The sequence below is a fragment of the Melospiza georgiana genome, chromosome 21, assembly GCF_028018845.1.
Source record: "Melospiza georgiana isolate bMelGeo1 chromosome 21, bMelGeo1.pri, whole genome shotgun sequence".
NCBI lineage: Eukaryota > Metazoa > Chordata > Aves > Passeriformes > Passerellidae > Melospiza > Melospiza georgiana.
This window is the reverse complement of record NC_080450.1, coordinates 3,367,686-3,392,421: the sequence shown is the minus strand read 5'-3', so window position 1 is coordinate 3,392,421 and position 24,736 is coordinate 3,367,686. Positions and strand designations below refer to the sequence as shown.

Below are 24,736 nucleotides of genomic sequence, written 5' to 3'. Positions count from 1 at the left end.
TCCTTCTTGTTTTATTAAACAAAGTAATCTTTAAAATCACTACTGAAAAGACAGAATAAAATAATCTTAAAGTTTAACATTACTGTTTTAGTGCAAGATTAAAAACCAAACAGTGTCTTGAAAGTTAAGTTTTATATTTTTCGTAGGTGTTATGAGCCAACCACAAACATATAACACACACACACCTTTGCCCATTCAGGCTCCTTTTTAAAATGTCCACATGCTGAGAATTTGAGAAAAAGTCAGCATTTTAACTGAGAATTTGAGAAAAAGTCAGAAATTAGTCTTCATTCTAAGAATTAATTATATTATAATTGACATATGATTTATGTTCTTTACATGTTCTACCCAGGAAAAGACAAGGTAATGGTTTCTAAAAAGTTTTTAAAAACTTGTAATTCAAGCATGTAGTTGTTTATGCTAACTGGAATAATGCTATTTTTAAACTTTTCATGTTTTACCTTTCAGAAAAAGTATGGGCAAGCAGATGAAGACTGTAGGCATGGTATGCTTATTTCTTTTTTTATTACATAGTGTTATGAATTGCAGTCAGTTGTCTGAATTTTTAAAACTGATGCCCAGATTTGTTAGTTTGCTAACAGTGGTTTTTTCCCTATTTAAAATTATGTATCTGCTTTATAATACTTTTTCTGCTTTTTTTTTTTTCCCTTTTTTTTCCCTTAAAGAGAGATGTCACCATTTTTCAGCTCTTACTCAAGTACCAGAACTCAAATACATGTCTTTGGCTCAGAGGTGCTATTTGGCTAATAGTTATTTTAGTGCACAAATGTAGGAAGAGTTGATAATGTCAGGATTCTCACAAAGACAGCTGATTGTTCTGCCTTTCTTCCCAGGGACATGGTGGATATTTTGGTTTGCATTTGGGACTTAGTTCAGAGAAAATCAAGATGATGCACATTTGTTAAAGCTTCCAAATGTGCCTATGTCACATTGAAGTCGAGCCTTTCATGTGTCACTGCCTTGCTCAGTTTGGGTGTTTTTGAAGGAATTTCAGAAATTCCTAATCCTCTGTTGTTCATTTATAATGCAAATTATTCAAAATTCACTGAGAACTCACTGGGTTTGCAGAGTGATGGAACAGAGTTTATCAGTTAGATTTGGAAAGTAAAGGTGGGTAGATCCCACTTTTTTTTAAATCTTTAACTACTCCTGAATGTTAAAGGAAATTTTTTCAGGTGACAGTTTTGTTGCACAGACTCTGATCTACTCTTCTGACATTCCTGTGCTAGCAATGATAGTCTTTAGATTGTTCCTTTCTGGGTTGGTGGGTTTTATATTGTTTTGGGTTTTATATTGTTTTGGGGTTTTTTAATGTGCTTGTCTTCACTGATAGTCAAATCCTAGTTTGGGGAATTTGTGGGGCTCTGCAGGCTACTTGTGAAGGTCCATAAAAATTGACTAAGAAAACCAAATTTGCTTTCTGTAGGTGTAAAATTGAAGTTTAACACCTTAAAAAAAGTCTGATTGTTGCTTAATCAGTATCATTCTTGAAATAGTCTGAAATGTAAAAAAAATTTCTTTTACCTTATTGATGTGTGCTATAAGGGTGTAATATTCTAACTTCAGAGTTGTCTTTCATGATGGCAAATAGAAGTGAGAGACATATGGAAAGCTGAATGATGGTTAAAGGAGGTGGGAGGGAGAATGCTGTTTTTAATGAACAGTGTTCTCATCAATGAGCTCTGATGGGTTTGTCATGGGGACAGGGGTGACTTTCATCTGTGGAACTTCTCTTGGTGTGTGTGTCAGTTGTCAGTGTCTCAAAGGAACTGTCATGGTAACTGCTTGTCATCTCTCACTGGACAGGCATAGAAGTGGGTGGAACAGGACCATTGATGTCTATCTTCTTTTTTTTAAATTAATAGAAAAAACAGCCTTTAAATGTATATTAGTTAACAAAGAAATAGCATCCAGATTTATGTTAATTTACTTCATTCGTGCCAGCATATTCTGCACATATTATTTCCCAGATCTAAAACTGAGGACAGTTTTGAACTTACTAATGCCATATTTATGTGTGTATATAAAAGTGTTGTGTATGTGTTTATATATTTATATGTACACATATACCATATTTTTATGAATATATGAATGAATGATTTGGTTGTGGTTTTCCATGATGTGTGGTTATCAATTGTAGCCCAGCACCTGACATTCAGAGTGTCTGCATTTATGATCTTAGTTTTGGTTTTGTTTGAATTATTGTTGGGAAGAAACTACCTAACATGGACTACTTGATACTCACACTCCTTGGTACTCACAGGCTTCTTATAATGGGCAAAGCTTTATTCAAGCTGCTGTTCTGCCTTTTTACAAGACCTGACATGTTGCACAGCTGTGATGGTTTTATTTGAACCTGAATGATCAGGGTTTTCTGGAATAGCTGGAGAAATACGTGTTCTTTATAGTTCTTTACATGTTCTTCTATATACTGCTTGTAGGGTTACAGGGAATGATGATAACTTAAAATCTGTTAAATTACTCCACAAATCTTTCCCCAGAGAGAGTGCTTAATGTGTTGCAACTTTTTATGTGGAACTGTATGTTTTAGCAGGGTGATATTATGCAGATAATGATATGAAATATAATAATTGGAGATTTATATCTTATATCTTTATATTTGTGGAATATATTAATTGGAGATTTAATCTTTGAGATTAAAATAGCAAGCTGTCAGGCATGTTAAAGCTATTTTTGGTGCTTCTGCTTCTGATTTGGGAAGTGAGTTCTATTTTTAGCAATGTGGTCTGTACTATCAGAGTGGTGAATTCAGACTACTCTTTGAGGCACTTTATGAAAGCAGATTTAGGTACCATTGCAGTTTGAAGAGATGCATAGTGTTTTTTATTTATTTATCGAGTCTTTCATGCAATTTCTGTTAATGATATGAACGTCTATTGAGTGAGGAGTTCTGATTTATTATTCTAAAATGTAATTCTGAAGTTGTGGTGAATGTGGAATTCCTGTTAGCACTGAGAGGGGCTGTTTGCATCTGCATGAGTAGCAGTATAAACACAGATGTTGATGTTGCTTGCAATAACAGTTATTCTATAATTCCTTAATTTTAAACAACTGTCCAGCCTTCTTTTCAATTCACACCCGTAGCTTGCTAAGCTTTTTAGTCACTCTGCATTGCATTTTCTGGACAGGTAACTCGTGTGGTTAAGTGTTGTTGCAGCTTGTCTGAAGCAGTCTGTGTGGTGAAATAAATCCTGTCCCTGCTGGAAGTTCAGAAAGTGTCTGTTTGGCACTGCTCACTGCTGGTCCCGTGCTAGGGAGCATTCAGAAAGTTTTCTGTTACAGGGAGCCTGTAAATTTCTGGGCTCAGACAATCGTTCCTATATGCCACCCTTTGCAGCATAAGTGAATAAAAGGCCTTTTAGAGGAGCAGGAATTGCCCATGAGGAGGTTGGCTATTTTTGGAAACGACAGGGCATGTGTTTTGTGAGCATGAATGGATCTTCCTGAGCATGTTTGTGTTACTGAGAGGTTGTTGGTTGCTATTTCTTTTTTACCCTTTCTGTGAGAGGAGGTCCTTTGTGTCTGTGTCAGATATTTGAGTTTACCCTTCCCATATTTAATTTATGTCTATTTTAGCATGTAAACATGACAACCTTTTTTGAGCTCATGTGCAACATTTATGAGCTGGTGGGAGACAAGCTTCAAGTTAACATTAGACAACAACACATGAAATTTAATTTACATCCACAAGCCATGGATTTAACCTGAGCTTCAGACTTTGTTTTCTTGTTGAGGGTGAAGGAAAACTGTATGTATGAGTGAAATGGGTGGTGTGCTGAGGGTAATAGTGGCTGATTTGTGTTGCAGTGCTGGGAGAGGGGCTGGCCAAGGGCGATGGATCTCTCCGGGCAGTGCTCTGCTGCATGCATCTCAAAGGGAAGCTGCAAATTGTGTCTAATGTTCTTTCCAAATCACTGATGGGGGAATCACTGGTAAGTGGGTTTGCTGCAATCTACATCATTTAAAGAAACAATTTTGTATTTCCTTCTTGTGAAAAATCTGTTTAATAACAAACTTCCGAACATATGTTTCACTGGCAGCTTGCAACAAAAATGGTTTGTGTGGAAATGATAAATATATGGGCACACATATATCACCAGGATGCCAGGTTGTTGCATAACCAGTGTTTCAGAGTTGTGATTTTGGAAAGTTATTTCATTGCTGGCCCTGAATCCTCAGGGAATGTAAAATAAATTTGCATATTTGTGTGATTGACAAGAATAATATAAATCTCAAACTTTTCCTTGCTTATTCTAAATTGTACCTGACCCCATTTTGTATGGACTTCAGGAATTCTGTCCATTAAAGCAGGAAAAATTATTGATTGGACTTTTAAATAACTGGCCCATGGTAACTTGTAAGACAGCATAAAAAGCTTTTCAGGAAAAGAAAAAAAGCTTTGCATTTCAAGATGAAGATAAAGGTTTGAGTTCAAAGCTTCTATTTTACCCTTAAACTGTTCAAACTTGTAAAGATGCTTTTAACCCCAGACATGTAAGTAACTTCAGACTTTTATGTGACTACTTATATGAGTAAATGAGGGACATATGTAAGAATCTAAAGAAGTGTCCTTTTAATTTCTGTAGTCTGGATTAAACAAGCAGTTAGTTCATCAGCATGAACTGCTGGAATTAATACACCCAGAAACGTGCTCATAGCTTAGTCAGACTGAGGGGAATGTGTGACATCAGAAACTTGCAGGAGAGCCTCTTACCTTGAGATTGGATCCTGCTGAACTGAATCAGGAGGTTGTTTTTGAGAGTTCTGTTTGTCTGTCTGGTCTGCATCCTGAATTCCCTTCCCCCCAGCCATTGGCTATTTTTACATAAAGGATTTTTTTTCTTTGTTTAGCTGTTTTCTCATGAAAAAACGTTTCATTGAAAAATTCCTGGTGAGGTTGAAGGAAACTTGCCTTCAGGAAAAATGAGTAAAATAGTCTTATTGCAGGGAATGTGGAGTGCCCCTGTTTTGAGCTGTTGTTGTGCAAATAAAGGTACCTTTGTATAGGGTTCCAGAGTGTCATCCCAAAGCAGGGTTTGAGAGGTTTTTACAAGCTTTAGGTTGTTAGACACAGTTGTTTTCAGTAGGAATATTAAAATCAGCAGCTGATTTACTGACTGTGCCATTGTCTGAAAAAAGAAGTGAAACAAAGTTTTGGAATGAATTTATTGAAGAGTTGGAATCCATCCAGTTTCCTCCCCAGTGGCTAAAGAGAATGATTCTTGGTAATGTTTTTTTGCTCTGTTACATTTAAGCTCAACAAGTTCAATTTTCAGCCTTCTGCTGAAAAAGTGAAAAATCATTTTGGAAAAAGCCTTAAGTGTGAGGATTGTTAAATGTGTAAGTTTTGAGCAAAGAGTAATTTCTCCTGCTCAGTAGCACAGTCTGAATGTGGAGAAGGCTAACAAATGTAGTAGTACTTAATTAAATTTCTGCCAGAGATTATTGAAATAAACCCCACAGGTCTGGGTTTCTTTAATCAAAGTTTTGACTTACAAGAGTGTGAAATTGTTACAAATACCTATGTATTTCACATAAATTCAGTTTTGAAAGATTTTTACTTCAATTGTACTTGACTATGCAGTTAGTCACATGGCTGATCTTTGCTTTTGAGGGAAAACTCCAAAAATTACAATCTACATCAGAGCAGGAAGAGTTATGGAGCTGCAGAAATTAGTGATCTGTAAAGTAGATCCTTAAAAATAAATGAATCCATCACTGCAACAGCAGTGAAAGATTATTATAATAATTCTTCAGAGCTGGAGTGTTGCAGTAACCATGGTATATTTTTTTCCTCAAGTTCTTCTTAATATGATGCTTTCCTGAATTCTCCTGTATTGGTACTTGCTGTAAGTCTAGTGCTGGTTTGGCCAGTGTAGAATTCCCTTTTTCACCACAATGTTTACTCAGTTTTATTTAGTGTCATTTCAAACTGGTGCCGTAAGCCAAATTCATTTTTGTTTCTCCTGGTGTTGAGGGGGAAATGAACTTGGTTGCTGTGGTTTAATGCAATAATGAAGGTTTATTTGTTCAATAATTAATATTCTTTCTGCCCCCAGAACGGGATGGTAACTAAAGATCTCACACGACTGAAAACACTTCTTGCTGAAACAGAGGTAATGATGAGGATATTGTTGGGAAAATAATGAGCAGTACCTGGAGCTTCCCATGTGTCCCAGGAGATCCAGGCTCACTGGGAACAGGCTGCTTCAAAAATTTTTATTTCTGCTGTGTTGGTCTTTACCCACCAGCCTCTTCAGGAACTTTTCATCACAGTCTTGCAGGATGTAGGAGAAAATAAAAAATGATGCTAATAGATTGTTGATTCCTTAAGTAGCAAGTAGGAAGAATTCCAAGCATTTAGATCTGCAGTATTTATTTATTTATCTATCACATTTTTCTCTGTTGGAAATTAGTCTGAAGTAATAAACATGACTTCAGAAATTTTAAAGATTATAAATACCTTCTTAACCACATTTTTTTCTTTCCTTTTTTTTTATTTTTTTGTACTGGAGGTCAAACTTATGTCTGCTGATTAAATTGTCCCCTCTCTTTTTTTTTTCTTTATGCTTAGTCATTTATTTGAGCTTTATTTTTATTGTAGATTGAAAGCTGAAAGACTTAGCAATGTAGTTTTGTTTTAGTGTTTCAGAAATTCACTGCAGTCCATGTTGAGTTGATTGTAGGGTGGAATTTGGTCTTATAAAAATCTCTAAAAGTTTTTTCTAACCAGTTGACTTAGTGTTTCTGTCAGAATCCCTGTTATCAGCAGGGTTTGTGACTGGAAGTAATTTCAACTTATTATTGATGTTTTTTGTAATAATTTTTCTAAAACCCATTTTGACAGCAGTTCTTGTTGATGAAATTGTTTTGTGTTCCTTTGTAACTGTGGGCTTTTTAATATAATTGTAGGCAGCTGGTAAAGTACCGTCAGGATATCATGTAGAAGATTTAGAAGAAGGTATGTAACTCCATTTTAAATTATAATTTCCTAGTGAGAAGACTTGGATCCTGGTGAATGCTCAGCACTGCATTGCAGGCAAAAAGCAAAAAAGGGGCTTGTCTGTTGTGATGAGTCCCAGTGAGGTAGAATTATCTCAATGTTGACTGAATTTGGAGGCAGAAGTTTCTGTTTATTGACCAGAGGCCTGCTGCCTTCTGCAGATGGTATGAAATCCACCTTCACCACCTTTGCTCTAAATGAGCTTGTCATGCATTGTAAATCAGTTTGTGGGGAGGGGTTAATTTTGCTTGTGTTTTCAGACACACCTTGGGTTGATGCTCAGAGATGTGGATCCCTGAGCAGTTGCTGTCTGACTGGAAAACTGAGAATTGAGGAATAACCACTGTTCTGTCCCAGCAGGGTCACGGGATGGTTGGCACTTCCGCCCCCCTCCCAGGGGCGTCACCAGCAGTGAGGAATACACACTTTGTAAAAGGTAAGGGCACTGAGGAGTACACACTTTGTAAAAGGTAGGAGCAGTGAGGGATACACACTTTGTAAAAGGTAAGGGCAGTGAGGGATACACACTTTGTAAAAGGTAAGGGCAGTGAGGGATACACACTTTGTAAAAGGTAAGAGCAGTGAGGAGTACACTCTCTGTAATAAGAGCTGTGAGGATTTTACACTCTGTACAAGGTAAGAGCAGTGAGGGATGCACACCCTGTAAAAGGTAAAGCAGTGAGGAATACACACTCTGTAAAAGGTAAGAGCAGTGAGGAATGCACACTCTCTAAAAGGTAAGAGCAGTGAGGATTTTACACTCTGTAGAAGGTAAGAGCAGTGAGGAGTACACACTGTAATAAGAGCAGTGAGGGATGCACACTCTGTAAAAGATAAGAGCGATGAGGGGTACACACTCTTTAAAAGCTCTTTGCTTCACCCCCTCCAAGGGAGCAGAATGGTTCCTCTTCCATTCACCTGCTGACAGAATGCTGAAGAGGCCAGTAAAGTGGAGGTGCTTGTTAGAACAGGAGTTGACCTGTTCATAGGTTTTTGGAAGGGTCAGTTTATCCAGCAGCAATTCAGTTTATGGAATGGAATCACTAACTCAATTTTCATAATACAGTGGTTTGAAGGGCATTTTTCTAGTGGCAGATCAGCATCTGTCTTTCTCCCCTTCCTTTTCTGATTTGGCTGATTTCAGAGGTGTGAAAAGTTCCTCGGGCAGCAGTGTAAGCAGACTGAAGCACTGTCAGGTTTCAGTGCTGCCTTCTGATAAATGAACTTTGTTGGTAGATGGGCTTTGTCTTTAGAAAAAAGCCCAGAATTTCCCTCAGATCTCATTATTTTCCCTTTTGCATAAAGTCAGATACACAGAGAAGATCCAATGGCTTGTATTGGTGTTTCTCCTTGTCTTTTCCAATAATCTGGTTAAAATTGCCTGTACTTTGTGTTGTTAATTGTCATTGCTCTCCATAAAACTGTATTAGTATATATGGGGAGGAATCATCATTATGCACTTGGTTCTGCCATTTATGTAACTAATGCAAATTATTTTCAAAAGCTCTGACCTGCTTTTTAAGTGGCATGACTGAACTGCTGATTTTGAGCTACTTCTGGCATGATTTTCTAGAGATGCTAAATCTTGGCAACTCTTCTTGACTCTTAATCATGTCTGGTGCTTATTCAGCAATTTTAAAAAAAGCAGATATTTACAATTTTTAGCTTGTGGTGATCTTTTGTTGAGTAACATCTATCCCATGTTTCCAACCTGAAACATTTTTCCACTGAAGCTGTAATGTAGCTCACTGTTAACCCTTCCAGTAGGAAGGATTGTGCCTTGCTCAGCAATTCCCTGTGAACAGCATCATTCTGAGCAGGGACTGAAGGTTTGAGTTCCTTAGGAGGAGGCAGTTTCAGGTACTGAATATGAATTTTTGAAGGTCTGGTTTATTTTCCCCTGTGCCATAAAGCAGTAGGAGTGCAGAATATTTATTCTAGATAACGAAGCTATGGAATTGCAGGAGGTATTAAATAAGAAAGTAAAATTGAGGGGAAAAAAAGTGTTAAAAATATGAACAATAGGATCTTGGAAAACCTAAATAATGATGACAAATTTTAAAGTAATATGCCTTCCTGTTAAATAATGAAAAGGAAGCTCACTTGATTTTAAATCTGCTATGTAGGTTATAAGAACAGGTCAGCAATTTTTTATGCTTGCACTCCATTTACTTTAGGAAGTGAAATTCATAATTGTACTTTAGCATTCTAATGCAGTGGTGAATTGGAAAATTGACAGAAAGAATACTGAAATTGACTGCCAAGTAAAAACATTTTAATTTCAAATATATTAAGAATCATAGCTTGAGAAGGCCTTTAGTGACACGTTATATATCATGTTTATTTTGTTTACAATTTGGGCATGCAAACTTTCAAGTGAATTTCTTAAAGGAAAATTTCTTTGCTAAATCAAATTAGAGCCACTGATGCAAGTGTGACCTAGATGTGCAGGTACTTGTGCTGCAAGGTTTTCAATGTCACAGGCAGAGCTGGCTTGGCTTTGTCTCACTGCTCAAAGTTCACAGTTTAATTTGCATTATATAACATATGTACTGTGGAAAACATTTATGCAAACATCACATCAAAAAATGTGATGTTTGCATAAATTTTATAGTTTCCTTTTGCAAAACAAACAAACAAACAAAACAATCTCCTGGCCAAATTTTATTCTGTATAACCAGTGCTTTCCTGGTAGCTTCGGAGCTTAAATCTCTCCCCCTATTTAATTTTCATTTTGTCATCTATTTTTTAAGTGCTTCAGTTTTGAAGAATGATGGAGCTGCAGCTGCTGCCTTGTGGTTTATAATTTTAATACAAAGTTGAATTATAAAAATAATCCCCAAATTATACAGGCATTTGCCCAGACTTGCAGTAAATTCTGAGAACTAGAATGCTTCAATTGTGTACAGGCCTTTGGAATAGCATTAATTCCATGCATCAGCACATGCCACTAAGTGGAAAATGTATTTCTTTAAGAAATTCTTTGTGTCTGCAAGAATAGATCCTTTTACACTAACACACCCTTTGCAAAGAGGAGCATTAAACCTTTTCCTAGAGGTTTCTGTGGAGCTGTATTTAGTAGAAGGGACCATGTGATGTCACTGTTGCTCCAGGAAAAACTGCTGATTGGGTATTTATCAGCTACTAATGTAATCACTGGAAGAAATTATGCTACATCTTTCCTTTGCCCTTGATTAACAGGGGGCTTTGTGCATATTAATACAGTGCCTAGTCATTTCAGGGATGCTCTGTGATCTCCTTGTGTTAATTGCTGTACAAACACTTGATTCTGTTTTCTTTAAAGCTGGAAATTTCTTAAGACTTCCATCCCCCTGTATTTCTAAGAAGTTTTGTATATTTTATATATAATTTATATATGTTGGGCTTTGCAATGAGAGATGCTGCTGCCTCTTTTAGAAAATGCTGTATAAATATAAAGATATTTCCAAAGTAATTCACATGGACTAAAACTGCCTTTAGTTCTGTGAGAGAAACTTAAAAACTCTTTCTGGCTTTACAATTAAAATTGTGATTTTTTTTTTTTTTTTAATAATGCTTTTTCCTATTTTGTGTAGATTTTTAGAGCAAGGGATCTGCAGGTATGGTGCCCAGTGTACTTCAGCACATTCCCAGGAGGAGCTGACAGAGTGGCAGAAGCGCTACGCTTCCCGCCTGATCCGCTTGAAGCAGCAGAAGGAGAACAAGCAGTGCTCAGGCACTTACATGGAAACCCTCATTGAGAAATGGATGAATTCCTTGTCTCCTGAGAAAGTGGTGAGGAAAATATCCTGCTTCTCTGTGTGATCAGAGTTAAAGCTAACAGAGCCTGGTTTTGGCTCTATCAGAGCTGGTTGAATCACTCCTCACCAAGAAATTGTCCAACCAGTTTGCTCTCCTTTCCATCCTGCCCTGGGTCTTGCAAAGAGACTTAGGCTGAGTTTTGGGTTAATCACAGCTCTTTCATTTTGCATATTCACAATTCCCAGTGTAGGATGGGTCAGCAAGTCTCATGGTATTGTTCCTGTTCCCTGACTAGATGGCAGAACTTCTTAAACTGGAGAATAAGTAGTGAAGGTTTCACAACTTAATGGGGAATACTCTGACTCTGACTCTTACTCAACTCTTACTCTGACTCTGACTCAACTCTTACTCTTCGTGGGGAATACTCTTACTTGTGTGAGGCTCCTTTCTCTGCCTGCAGCTGCAGGCCCTGGTATGAAGAGCAGCCAATCCCCCAAATATTCAGAAGTGTTTGAGTACCAAGGAGTGTGGGATATGGATATGATCAAATTTAGCAGCCCTTTGGAATTAGAAAGAACATTTTTTTGTAGCATTCAACGAGCTCTACTTAGCACTGACCCTAAGGAGTTTTTGGTCCATCTGTTGTTGATTAAAATCTGAGAAAAATGGACTTTAGCAAAATACATTGATGAGTAGAAAGCCTGATTATTTTTTCCTGTTGTCTCAATAGTCTTGATGTCAGTGAGATCAGAGATCTTCTGGGCCTCACTGTATCACATATCCTTTTTTCCAAATGAAATTCTGTTCTACTTTAGACATTTACAATTCAGTTGTTTATTGAAAATCAAATCTTGTCCCTAAATTGTTCTATTCTTCACTTACACAGTGTGGTCTGGTAGATTTAGCTTGTCTCTTTGCATTAGCACATATTTACATTAACTCCTGAGTGGGACTTGCATCAATCCTGCACAATCTGGGAAACCATTCTTTCCTCTTTCTGTTAAACAAAGTGCTACCTTTTCCTGAATGTTTGTGTTTTGATACTGCCTGTAGAAGTTTAATGTTATCTTCCTTTTTATTTTAAATCTAGCTTAGTGAATGTGTAGAAGGAGTAAGAGTAGAACATAATCCCGAGCTCTCAGTCACTGTCACCACCAAAAAGTCTCACCAGACATGGACATTTGCTCTCACATGTAAGGTAGGACTACTTATTTTTTGAAAGTTAGTAATAACTAGAATGCTACCCATAACCTTTTGCAATTAAGATTTCAATTGCATCTTCCTTAAAATAGAGAAACCTCCTAGCACCATCCCTTCTCTCTCTTTTTCTCCGGCAGCTCTGGTGATGATGTATCAACTGCCCAGATATCTGGAAATCAGACAGGACCTGTATCTGCCCTGAAAAACTGATAGTTCTTATTAACCCTTTTGATCTGATTGCAAATGAAGATATTCCTGGAATGATTTCAGTATTTCAGCCTTTGCATTTCCTTTGCAGCCTGCCAGGATGCTGTACCGAGTGGCATTGCTCTATGATGCCCATCGACCCCACTTCAGTATCGTTGCAATATCTGCTGGAGACAGCACTACCCAGGTATCACAAGAAGTTCCAGAGAACTGTCAGGAATGGATAGGAGGGAAGATGGTCCAGAATGGAATAGATCACTATATATACAAAGTCAGTATAGCCTTTAACACGGAAATCTTTGGGACTTTCCGCCAAACTGTGGTGTTTGACTTTGGATTAGAGCCAGTCCTCATGCAACGAGTGATGATTGATGCTGCTTCCACTGAAGGTAATGTACTAAAACTTTATTTTTTGTTTTGTATAGTGGAGATCTTTCATGCCATCTCTTTCCTTTTCAGTTTTGGGCAGAACAGCATCTCTGTCAGCTGCTCATGAATGTTTTGTGCTGTATGTTGTGTTCTTCATAGATGTGAATAGAAATAGTGGGCAAAAGCTTCAGAGGGTGCAAATCAGGCAGATAATTGGAATATGACTTACTTTGTGTCAGGATAGAGCTCCTAAGTATGATTAAAATGCTGGGGATTTCTAGTTTGGTGTGTGTCTGAGTGCAGCACTGGAAGTTCTGCCTTTATAAACACATGTTTATGTTTTTATAAACATTCTTATATTGATGAAGACATTAAATATGTCAGAAAATGTCATTAGAGAAATTAAGTGTTTCTGTATAAGAATACACAGGGTAATAAAACAGTCATTAAAACAGACTATCTGAGAAGTTGGTTTGTATTTTTTTCTTCTCTTGTAATACCTGCCTAGGTTTGTCAAAGGCAAGACGCTGAGTATAGGCTTTTAACTCAATAATTTGCTGCTGACATGAATTTTGAAAATGTTAAGAAAATGTAACTATATTTGTGTTTTCAGATAGAGAAATGAGCTACAAATTACTATGTTTAATCTGTTTCTTAAACTGATCTGTGTCTCTCAGTTCAAACCTGAAATAACTCCAGTATGAGAAAAATGTCAGAAAATGGAAAGATGTTTGAAGAGGTGCAAAAAAAGAAGGAAGCACTTTGATTTATGGTGTAAGAGAGCTAAATATAGGTCACTATATCACTCAGCAGTAAGCCATTGGGTGGGATACAGGATTTTAATTTTTAATGAAAATTTGAGAGATAAAAACACCAATGAAACAGAATTGTAGCACTGGGATTTAAGCAGAAAGAAGAAGAAAAGGGAAAAGGAAGGAAAAAAGATGAAGCTGAGCAGCAGTTTTCTATTCCTGGCCTTGATTTCCATGTAACAGATTAACATTTGCAGCATTCATGGAACAAAGCTGTAAATAGCAAATACCAAAGATCATGATCTTTTGAGATGCCTCCAGTGCCTGTAGGCAGGAGCAGGGGGGCAGAGCATGGTGTAACATCTCTGGGAGCTCAGGGTATGGCACTGCCAGGAGTGGGAGCCCTTCCATGATCTCCATGGAGCACGTGGGTGATCACAGATCTCCTAAACCACTGCAGAACAGTCCTTGCCTTTTAAACCTGGGCAAGAGAAGGGAACCCAGCCATGAGTTACTTGCAGAATCAGAATTCTGGTCAAACCAATCTGTGGTGTGGAGCCTTAAACCAGGTCCTAAGCACAGGATCCCAGAGCAGCCAGCTGAATTCCACATGGAGGTGATGGGTGAGGTGGAGGTAGCAGCCCCCAGCATCAAGTGCTGCTGTTTCCTTCACTTGTTTTCTGTCTGTGTGCACAGGGACACTGAAGCCTTCAGGCAGGGTACCACTAATACTTACTTCATATGGAAAGAGTGTTAGGAGCTTTACAGATAATTGTAACTACAGAATCCTGGGCTGTTTGCTGTGTGTGCAAGAGAAAAGGGATCTGCATCACTACACTGGATCTGTGCCATGATGGGTGAGGTGGAGGTAGCAACCCCTGGCATCAGGTGCTGCTGTTTCCTTCACTTGTTTTCTCTCTGTGTGCGCAGGGACACTGAAGTCTTCAGGCAGGTCCCCACTGTGAAAAGTGCATATTATATGGCTCTAGGCAGATATTCACTATATGGATTTGGATATATTGATTAGAAGTGCTGTATTAACATTTTAATAATATAGTAAATGTAGTCTAGCTAGAAGTTAACTTTTGTAGTTAAAATAAGAACTATGTAAGTGGAATATTTTTTTTAAGAAAGGAATGAGGCACTTGTACCAGATAGCAGCCACAGGACACCTGAATCTGTCAGAGAAAAAGAATTTATTGCCCTCTTATCAGAAGAAATGAACTTCTTCCCGCCTTGGAGGCGCTGTTAGGATTAAGAGGAAGAAGTTGACACAGACCAGACAGAATCTGTGTTTGAATGGAATTTATGCATCATGTATGAAGTATATGAATATGCAACAGGCTGTTGTTTTTCAGGGTTAATATTTGGTAATGTGTGTCCTTTTTTGGGCTCGTGCTGCCCAGAAAAAGGTACCTGGACGTCCATAACTCTTTTGTCTTTATTGTCTCATATTGTCCTAATTCAAATTGTCCAAATTATTATTACTCTAATTGTATTACTATTTTTGTAATCATTTTATTACTATTAAACTTTTAAAATTTTAAAAACAACTGATTGGCGTTTTTCACAACCACTAATACTTATTTCAAATGGAAAGACTCTTAAGAGCTTTACAGATAATTGTAACTACAGAACCTTGGGCTTTTTGCTGTGTGTAAAAGGTGTGTAACAGGCAAGGGAAAGGGATCACTACATTGAATCTGTGTCCAATTCCATAATTTCTTTTACTTTTTATATATATATGAATATATAAAGATAAAAGAAATATTATATATATGAATATATGAATTGAGATCTTGTGGAAATGCTTTTCTAACAAAAGATGCCTGAGGTCTCTGTGTTTGCTTGTAATTCAGGGCCCTGTTGAGATGTTTAGGCAGCAATGAAAGGTCAACATTAAAATATTTTAATAGAAGAGCATCCATTCTGCATGTAGAAATCTTTATTTACAGCAGAAGAAGGGAGCTGTAGGAAGTTTTCTGTGCACTGATTATGTACTAGCTGCTCTTTGAGAAGGTGTCCCTGTGTGTGCAGTGTGTGCCAGGAGCTGTTTGTGTCAGGCTGCCAGGGAAAGCCTCTCCAGTGCTGGGAATTAAGTGGCTGTTCCAGCAAGCAAGGAGTCAGTCCCAGCATAATCACTGAGCTTTGGGGATCTGAGGTGTGATTTGTAGCAGGGAAAGCTTCACTTATGGTGATGTTATTTCAGACACACAAACCACACAAACTTGGACTTTTTCTTTGCTGTACAACTGTAGCTACTGCTATGGTTCAGGCTTGAGGGATATATTTAAATGTGTCTTCTTAGTGAACACATGAGATCACTAAGATAAGCCATGTTCCTGTAGTCAAAGTCAAGCTGAACGAGATTTCTTTTGCTAAAATGTTGGGTTTTTTTCTTATTTAGACTAAAGACAGTCAAGATGATGTTAAGCATTTAATTTGAATTTGAAAATGTCTTTTTTGCACATTTTCAGCGTTGGTGTGATATCCTGGATACCTATGTTAAATCTTACTCAGAGATTATACATTAAGAGAGCATAGCTTGACTATAAATGCCAAATATTTTCAGCCCTGCAATTTAACTGCAATTCTGTTAACTGATTCACTGTTGTCATAGTGGTTTTGTGGTTTTAATGGATGTATTCTAGGGAGCTGTAGACAAGTGCTTGGTCTTCTGTTTCTTATCTAAGTTATGTGGTCCCTGAAATTAATAGTAGCTGAAAAATCAGTTTCCTTTGAAAGGAAAAAGATGAAAAATTAATTTCCTTTCAATTTTCTAATTTTATATCACGTTAGGTTACATTTCCCAAATTTTCTTAGTAAAGTATCTTTAGCTACTTTATGTAACTGCACCACACAGAGATTAGGGGGCTCTAGAACTTTTTAAAAGCCTTTCATGATGTTGCAAATGCAATGATTCCTTACCAGCTGATTTATCAACTTTATCATTGTTTTTTTTTTTTTTATTTATCAACTTTATCATTGTTTTTATGACCTTCTAAATTTTGTAATATACATTGTGGGGTTCCACACTATTTAATGATTTTGAAATGAGGGGATGTTGCAGTTGGGTTTTGAAGTGTATTGCAGTGCCAAGTCCTTCAAAGCTGTGCAAGTAAAAGTGCTTTTTTGTATTTATTAATTCTAATTGCTATCTATAGAATGTTTTATTTTGTGATACTTTTGGAGAGCCTGCTTGTTCTGTGTGCACACCTGAAAAGTAGAATAGTAAATACCAGCAGAGAACTTCCTAAAGGTATTGTGGGCAGAGCAGACTCTGCCTGTTTTAGGTATCTCTGAGGGGATTGGTTTTACTGGTGGGTTTTGTTTGATTGGTTTATTTTTGGAAATAAAACCATGGCAGTTTTTTGTAAAAACAAAGGTCCCCTTCCCTGCTGTGTCCATGCAGACCTTGAGTACCTGATGCACGCGCGGCAACAGCTCCTGACCACAGCCAAGCGCTGGGATTCCACCTCCAAGACCATTGTGGAGTTTGAGCCTAATGAAACTACTGAACTGGAGAAGAGCCTTCTCACCAGATACCAAATCCCTCTGTCTGCTGACCAGCTGTTCACACAATCTGTCCTGGACAAATCATTGACCAAGAGCAACTACCAGTCCCGGCTCCATGACCTCCTGTACATTGAGGAGATTGCACAGTATAAGGAAGTTAGCAAGTAAGTGATTCCTTTATGAAAATATTCCTATTAAAATCAGGGTGACAGCTTTTTTCATTAAGATACTGAGGTTTCCTGTTTCTTTTAACTGAACCTGAATGAGTCTGGGAATAGTAATATTTGGAAAAGGTCACCAGCACTTAAATGTAAATTCCTGCTAATTCATTGAAAACAAAGAGTTTGTATCAGTCTGTGCTTACAGTTGCAGGCACTTAACAGCTGTTGGATGTGGTTTTGTTAATTAATTTTGTCTGTCTATGCAAAAATAGATTAATAATAGTTATATTTTTGTTCTGTGGAAAAGTAGGTTATAGCAAAGGAATATATAAAATCTTTGTAAAAAGAGTTGAATTGTGGGTGGATCAGACTGATCTTGTGATGATGTGGCAGCTGACTTTATTTATCTCCTAAATAGGTTGATACCCAGTTTCTGAATAAAAGTTCCTAATAAAAGGCATGTAATATACATTGTTTGGTTTGTTGTGTCTTTAGGTGTTAGGTACAAATTACCCAACTGGTGTAGATGCTTGAAAATATGGATTTAGGTAAAAGATGTTAAATTCACACTTACAGACCTTCATGTGGACTTTTTTCTGTAGTTTAATATTTATGATCAAAAATCTTTCCTGTATTCATGGAGTGCTAAAGAGTTTTAGAGTTTTGTCACTACTCAGAGTGGAAAGTCTAAAAGATACAACATCATTGTAGCCTAACTGGGTAGCAAATTTAGTTTTATCAATTACTTGAAGTTCCAAATTAGGAAGTTGTTTTTAAGATGAAGAACCATTCCTGGAGCTACAGAGGTTCAGTTGAACCCACCCCCTAGAACACAGAAAGAAAATACTGTGAATAGCTGTATTTCCATTGCTTTTAAGGCAGAAAAATGGTTCAATTTCTTTTTTAAATCTCAGCTGAAGGGCAGTATTTGAGCTGTTTCCTATCTTTTATCACTGCTGCAGTCTGCTCTTGAGCTGGAGTCTAACACATGGAGCAATCATGCTTGAACACTGTTTCCAGCTTACAGAAATATTCTCCATCATACACATTTATAAACAGGTTGGCTCTTAGGCCTTTTGAAATAAAAGTGGATTTAAAGTAAATAGTATGAAATACCATTAAAACATGAGCAGTATTTTTACTGATAGAATTTTCACCTTGGGAGTTACACTCTCATGCCTCATAGGAAACCAAAGAGCAGCAAACCTGGAGAAATGAAAGAAAAATAAACGTATCCTGCATGCAATGCTTTCCCTTTTGACTATTTGGTGCAGCAGTAATTTATTGCTTGATTAAGTTAAAAGTAAGTTAATATGTTCTTGAAATCTTCTGTTTTGATAGTGTTGATGACAAACATTCTTTTGATCTTGTAGCTGACCCACTTTATTGCAAGGAGGCTGAAACCAGCAGACATTTCCACTCCTCTGTGGCTAAGATCACACACTTGGTATTCTCTAGTGAGGTGTCAGGGTTGAAAGCCTGGAAATGGCTCAGAAATCCAGATGCAAGTGGGTTGTAACACCTCTGAAGTGGTGCCACAGTGACAGTGTTGATGAGCTGTGGCACTTGCAGGGGTTTGTGAATGTACATTGTAAAAGGAGGAGGATTGGCAGCCTGGTCTTCTGACAGCACTGGAGTAACACCAGTGTCAGAGTGGAGTGGATCCTTGGCTTTGAGGAATGTTGATGGTTTCTCACTTTCTAGGACGGTGCTGGTTCAGACTTGGTGTGGAATCACCTGGGTGGAACTGGACAGTGTTGGGTGAAAGTTGCAGTGGCTCAATCATATCTTGAATTCAGTTATAAGGGAGTTCTGGACAGTCTCAGAGAACTTTACTTTAAAATTGTGTTTATTTTAATATTTTAGGAGACATTTATGCAAGTTATTCCACATGAGTATCACAAAATAGAATAGTAAGGGAATCACTGCTGTTGCATTTCCAAGTGCAAGCACACCATTTTTGAGGAAAACCAAAGCAATGTTCTAGTCTTGAAAACTCTAGTAGTTGGGTTTTGGAGAGTCTAAATATCTGTTCATGGTTTTAAAACTTTTCCTTTCTCTCTTGCATATTGAAAGAAAAGCAATATATAGTTCCTAGAGTGACTAGAACGTTTTCTTGTATGAACATTGAAGGGTGTGAGGTGACAGACAGCTCCTTCCCTGCTCCCAGAATTACAGAGCAGATTTCTCCTCAAGGCTGTGAACACGTCAAGTACTGGCTCTGATGGAAAATAAATTGGCTTTTTGGTCATTGCTGTGTGTTGCAGTGATCCCTCCCCAGGCAGGTGTCCCACTGCACACCCTGAGCCCTGCAGGTGTCTCAGCAAATGTGCTGAATGTGCTTTTGCAGAGTGGCACCTGGGGATGTGGCCAGGATGGGTTTGTTTGCCTTTGGGGAATTTATTGTTTGCACTGGTACTGATGATTAATGATTTATGAAGTCATTCTTCATAATTATTCAGTGGTTTTAAATATGAACAAAAGGTTTTCTTGTAGGTGTTTCATGAACACTGCAGGTAGCTGGCATTTGCAGTGCTTAGGAGGAAATAAAGTTTTTGATTTTTTTTTATAAACCTGACTGAAAAGCTTATTTTGTCTAACCCTGCAGAACAAGGGTGAGAAATGGATGAAAGAAGATTTTCTGATTTTTAAAAATGAAATCCTAAGAGGATTTTGTAGTTTTGTAGTTTGCCAGAAGGTGTCAGCTTGCTCAATGGAAATTGCTTGATAATCTAAACTTGAGATTCCCTTAAGCACAGCAGATGCAGTTCAGTCTTTTATGAAAACACTAACCTGTGCCTTGTCTCAGAAATGCAATAAAAGTGTTTTGCAGCACATTTTTGTGAATCTGAATTTCAGCTGATACATATTCAGCAGCAAAGGGATCAACTTTAGGGAAATTTCAACAAAATAAATTCACAATAGCAAATGATTGTATCTCAGTAAGAATTCCCAGCCCTTGTTACTCAGTTAAATGTTTTCTATAGTGTTTTAACAAGGAGCTGGGAGTTGTGTTTCAGATGTGGCTGACTTGCTGATAGCTGCTTTGGAATAGTGCAGCACTTCAATAGAAGAGAATTTGTCTTTTTGTTCTGGGGTTTTTATTGGAATTTGTGGAAATGGGAAGAATTGGGTGAATTTTTCACTGTAGCTTGTGCAGTAACCTCTGTGGTCAGTGATAACCAAACAGATCCCTCTTAGGTAAGAAAATTTCCCTTGTTTTTGGAGAGTGGAGGACTGGGAAATTCAGATCTGACAATGCCCATGTTTTGTAAAGAAAGAGCTGTTGCCACATGGGGGCAAACTTGCAGTTTTTGTGCATGATTTGTGGCTTGGCAGATCTGAAAAAGTACATCTGATTGGTTTGGTAGATGTTTAATTACCAAGCTAAAATGTTGGATTTTATTGTTAGAGGCTTATGATTATTGATACTGCAGGGCTTAAATGAGCAATTACCAGTTTGTTAGGTTAACATAGAAATTATAAGAAGAACAGATCAAATCAAACTAGTATAAGTATGAAAAGTATTATAAGAAAATAATGTATTTTTCCAAGAGGTTTTAATTAATTTGAATGGGTTTTACTTTTTTCTGTAATTTGTTGCAAATTTAGGAAAAAGTTGCTGGTGAGAAAAAAACAGAATATTGTTACTCTGGTATCAGACTTTTTTCACCTTTGTTCTTTTTAAAACCAGGTTGAAGCAATCTGTTTTAAAAACCCCAACACACTAGGAAGAGATTACTTTTTATTGGTGAGAGGTCAAAAAAGGGTGCTAATAAGTCACTTTAATGTGTTGTGCATGTGACTTCTGGAAAATGATAACTGCAAGGGATGAATTTGTTACATCTCTGATTACAGGAGGAAGCTGCTGCTGATAGGAATTCTGGGGATAGATGGTTTATAGGGCTGAGCCTGTGTTGCCATTCCCTCATTTCAAATAAAATGATATCATTTTAATGCCTACAGTCTGATTTGTTTGAAGGCATTTTGATCAATCCCTCTGAATTATAGGTATAATACCATTTACTTTTTAGGATGGAGATTGCCCTCTTTGCTGTGCAGCCTGCAAGAGGCACATAAAGAGGATAAAGAGGAATCTTGCTCTGTCCTTTGCCTGCTTGTCTCCCCCTGCATACCTACCATAAGATTACAGACTGTTTAAATAGAAATTTTACTGCTTTGGAACATGTAATTCATTCACTCTAAGCTTTTATTGGTGTCTAGTATTTGTTTCTCTCTTGTGAGGGTTCTTTTTTTAAACTTGATAGATGCTGATTCTTTTAAATATGTTCTTTATAAGCTACAAGAGAAAAAGTGTGGATATTTGATAGCTGCATACTTACAAAGGGCCAGTTTGACTGTACTTGTCCATATTTAAAAATTAATTAATGAGGTGAATCCTCACTCTGAACACCTGAAATTTCAGAATCTGAGAGCGTTTTTGGGCACTGACTCGATGCTTTCTCACTTAGGTTCAACATAAAAGTGCAATTGCAGATTGTAGCAAGCTTCATGCTCACTGGTGTTTCTGGAGGTGCAAAATATGCCCAGAATGGACAACTTTTTGGCCGCTTTAAGCTCACTGAGACCCTCTCTGAAGACACTTTGGCTGGACGGCTGGTGATGACCAAAGTCAATGCTGTTTATTTATTGCCTGTCACTAAAGAAAAGTCAGCACAGACCCAAGGAACCAAAGAGAAGGTTTATGAAGCAGCTATTGAGGAGAAAACAAAGGATTATATCTTCTTGAGGGTGTCCAGGGAATGCTGTGAGGAGCTGAATCTTCGGGCAGATTGTGAAATGCAGGTAGGTCTGCCTGGAGGTGGTTGGGCTGTCACAACTCTTTGCCTTCTGTTTGTTTTGCCTCCTTGACTGATCTGATTACCAAACAGAAATAACCTCAGATTAAGGTCACTGGAATTGCCTGGAATGAATGCATTTTCACCCAAGGTTTATCTCATCCTGTTTGTTTTGTTTTGGGGAAGCATATGCAAGAATCTTAATGTCTTAATTTAACATGGATAATTGGTCTGGGAAGATTTATGTCATTCTGAGCTCTTGGTTTTGTGTTTGTTTTCTTAAAACAATAATTAAACTTACTAATTGATTGTATTTGAAACTTGACTGGAATGCAAAATGAGCTGGGGCTTCAGGAGCTGGCTAATTTTTCCTTTAGTGTCTTAATAATCTTGGCCCAAGGCAGCAGATCTATTCTGCATTAGAAATTGGGTCCTAAAGTTGTTTGTAAAATCATTTAGTATTTTATATGTATATCACTGAACTGGTGGTCAGATTCTTTAAGTATTACCTATCTTTAAATGAATTTAAATGATGAGGAATTTTTTATGAGTATTATTAACCGAAATTTTGGAAAGGAATCCTCAGTTTAGAACTGGGGAGGTTGTAATTTGGATGTGCAGAGTTTCTGTTAAAGGTGCTGGAGGTTCTGCTGCTCTCTTCAGCAGAGCTGGTATTCCCTGTGTGATTCTTAAACACTGATAAAAGTGCTTTGATTTCTGTGGATTTTGGATAAGTTGGGTAGTTTCTTTCCTTTTTATTTTCCTTTTAACTAGTCTCAGAAACGTGGTGGTGCCTTGTTTACCTGCTGTTCTGGCTTAACTGTAATAAATACACAGTTCTGCTTTTATCAGGTAAACCCTTCATAAAGGTGGGGTGGAGTGAACTTTAAAGCACCGTGGCTGCTGCCACTCTTATTTTTGGAGTGGTTCCTCTGTTGTCTGTCCTGCTCTGTGAACCTGGCAGTGGAGTAACTTCCTTTCCCACTGATTTCTGATTGTGGAATTTATATTAAAGCAGGTTACATGCCTCTCCTTCCCAGATGGCCTCATTCACTACTCTGCAACAGCAAATAAAACCATTTGATTCCATCCCAGCAGCATTAAAAGCAAAACAAATCCCAAGCTGTTAAGAAAGTGGTGAATGCAGGTAGATAAGGGGAGGTATTTAATGCCAGGCACCTTGCTTGGACTCCCAGAAGGGGCTGTTAAAGTGTCACCCAGATGAGCATCACAGCTTTCCTACATTTAAATTACCCTTGTTAGGTTGTGTGGCTTTCTGTCAGCCTTGGGGCTGCCTGGGCAAGGATATTTTCCTTTCCTGGATCGAACCAGGAGTTTGGGAGCATTGCCATTTGAGTGGCAGTCCTTGCCACACACCTGCAGGTTGTGCTTGGGGACAAATCAGTGCTGGGGAGGGACGGGCAGGACAGAGCTGGGGAGCAGCTCCAGGTGCCCATGGGCAGGAGGAGCTCTGCTGTCCCTGCTGAGAAGTGCCAGCCCTGTGTGCAGAATGGGGCTGGGTGGCACAAATTGCACAGAGTGGAAAAATAATTCTTGAATTTTCATTAAAAAAAAAGTTTTCTTAGCAGCTCCAAACACCTCTGTGAGCTCCCTGCTTAGCGCTGTCAGATTTGTTGCTGCCCTTGTCTTCAGACTTATGGTTGTACATCTTGCTGTAAAATGTGGCAGTCAAGATGAATATTTAATGTCTCTATATCTGCCAGAGATGGAAAGTTAATGGCTGCACTCTGCAGGGATACAAGCAAACATTGTTTATTTACAGCAAAGCTAGTGTTGATTTTACATGCTACATAATGATATGAATGCTGTAATGCTGAAATAAGAGTACAAAAAAGAAAATGCTAATTTACAAAGCCTTTTGAAGGAGATGATCTGCAAGTAGTAAACATTACTGGTACAGCAGAGTGATCCCTGTGGTGGGAAAGGGGCTTTGTGGGCAGATAAAGGAGTGCAGGTACAAGAAGTAGTTAAATCTAGAAGGATAAATGATTCCTCTGTGTGGGGAATTCTCCTCTGTAGGAGAAGGTTCCTGAGAGGAGTTTATATGGCTTTGAAAGAGAAGTGATCACTTTTCCTTCCTTCTGTCCTTTCTTTTTAACTGTCAAGGACTTATTAAGGTTTTTATATAAGTTGTCAAAAAAGATAATTGTAAAAATATATTCTAGTATTGCTTTGTGTTTGTTGAACTTTCTGGTTGGTAGCACTAATTACCATGAGATTTAAGTGTGATTGAGTAAGGATGGGCCAACATCAGATCAGTGAGTTCTAGAGGAGAAAATCAATAGATCTGAGGCCAGGTTGTTGCTGTGGGCGTGGGGTGCATTGGGAATGGCTGTCACCTCCATGGCTTTTCTCTGGGGTGACCCAGGGGCTGCACCTTCAGCTGGGATGCTGCTGATGTGCCAGGTTCAGTTCATCTTTGCTCTGGCTCTGTTCTTCTCATCTCCTGTTTGCCTGGGCATAACCAGCTTCTGTCAGGTGGTCCTGGAATCTCTCTCTGCAGATGCCACAGAAATTGTTAAATAATTGATATTTCCAGGTAAATGAGGGGTGCTGTTCCAGACAGGTTGCAGTGATGTGGCTGCTGTTGGTAACGTGTTCACACTCATTGTAAATCTCAGAAAGAGAATTATTTACTCCTATTTATCAAAAATGCTTATTAGATTTGTAGCACAGTAATTACATAACTATATAGGGACACCAGTGCTTTGGAAATAAACCTCAAAATGTGTATTAGTCTCTTGGAGTTCTTCAGCAGCTTTTGGTGGTTTTATGCAGGTTTTTATTAGTGCAGATCTGTGTCAAATTTTGTCTAAAGGCTTCTGTTGTGAACGTGGAGTTCTGTGGCATAATACTGTGATCAGATTCATTTGTTTCTGGAGAGATTAATTACTGCAAATTTAAATCTGTGTAAATGATAATCTG

At 37.9% G+C, this 24,736-nt stretch overlaps 1 protein-coding gene across 5 annotated transcripts in view; it reads left to right on the top strand.

Annotated features, from left to right (window-relative positions):
• HELZ (helicase with zinc finger) overlaps window positions 1-24,736 on the top strand; it is an 88,195-nt gene that overhangs the window by 18,527 nt on the left and 44,932 nt on the right. For 2 of the 5 annotated variants that reach the window (XM_058038729.1, XM_058038727.1), the window contains exons 3-12: window positions 469-505; window positions 3,850-3,974; window positions 6,102-6,158; window positions 6,955-7,003; window positions 7,406-7,481; window positions 10,621-10,819; window positions 11,877-11,984; window positions 12,285-12,582; window positions 16,727-16,994; window positions 21,464-21,797. In XM_058038729.1, coding sequence (XP_057894712.1) covers window positions 469-505; window positions 3,850-3,974; window positions 6,102-6,158; window positions 6,955-7,003; window positions 7,406-7,481; window positions 10,621-10,819; window positions 11,877-11,984; window positions 12,285-12,582; window positions 16,727-16,994; window positions 21,464-21,797 — 1,551 coding nt within the window. Of the gene's footprint in view, window positions 1-468; window positions 506-3,849; window positions 3,975-6,101; window positions 6,159-6,954; window positions 7,004-7,402; window positions 7,482-10,620; window positions 10,820-11,876; window positions 11,985-12,284; window positions 12,583-16,726; window positions 16,995-21,463; window positions 21,798-24,736 lie in introns of all 5 variants that reach the window. The other 3 variants (XM_058038728.1, XM_058038726.1, XM_058038730.1) reach the window with 2 other exon arrangements.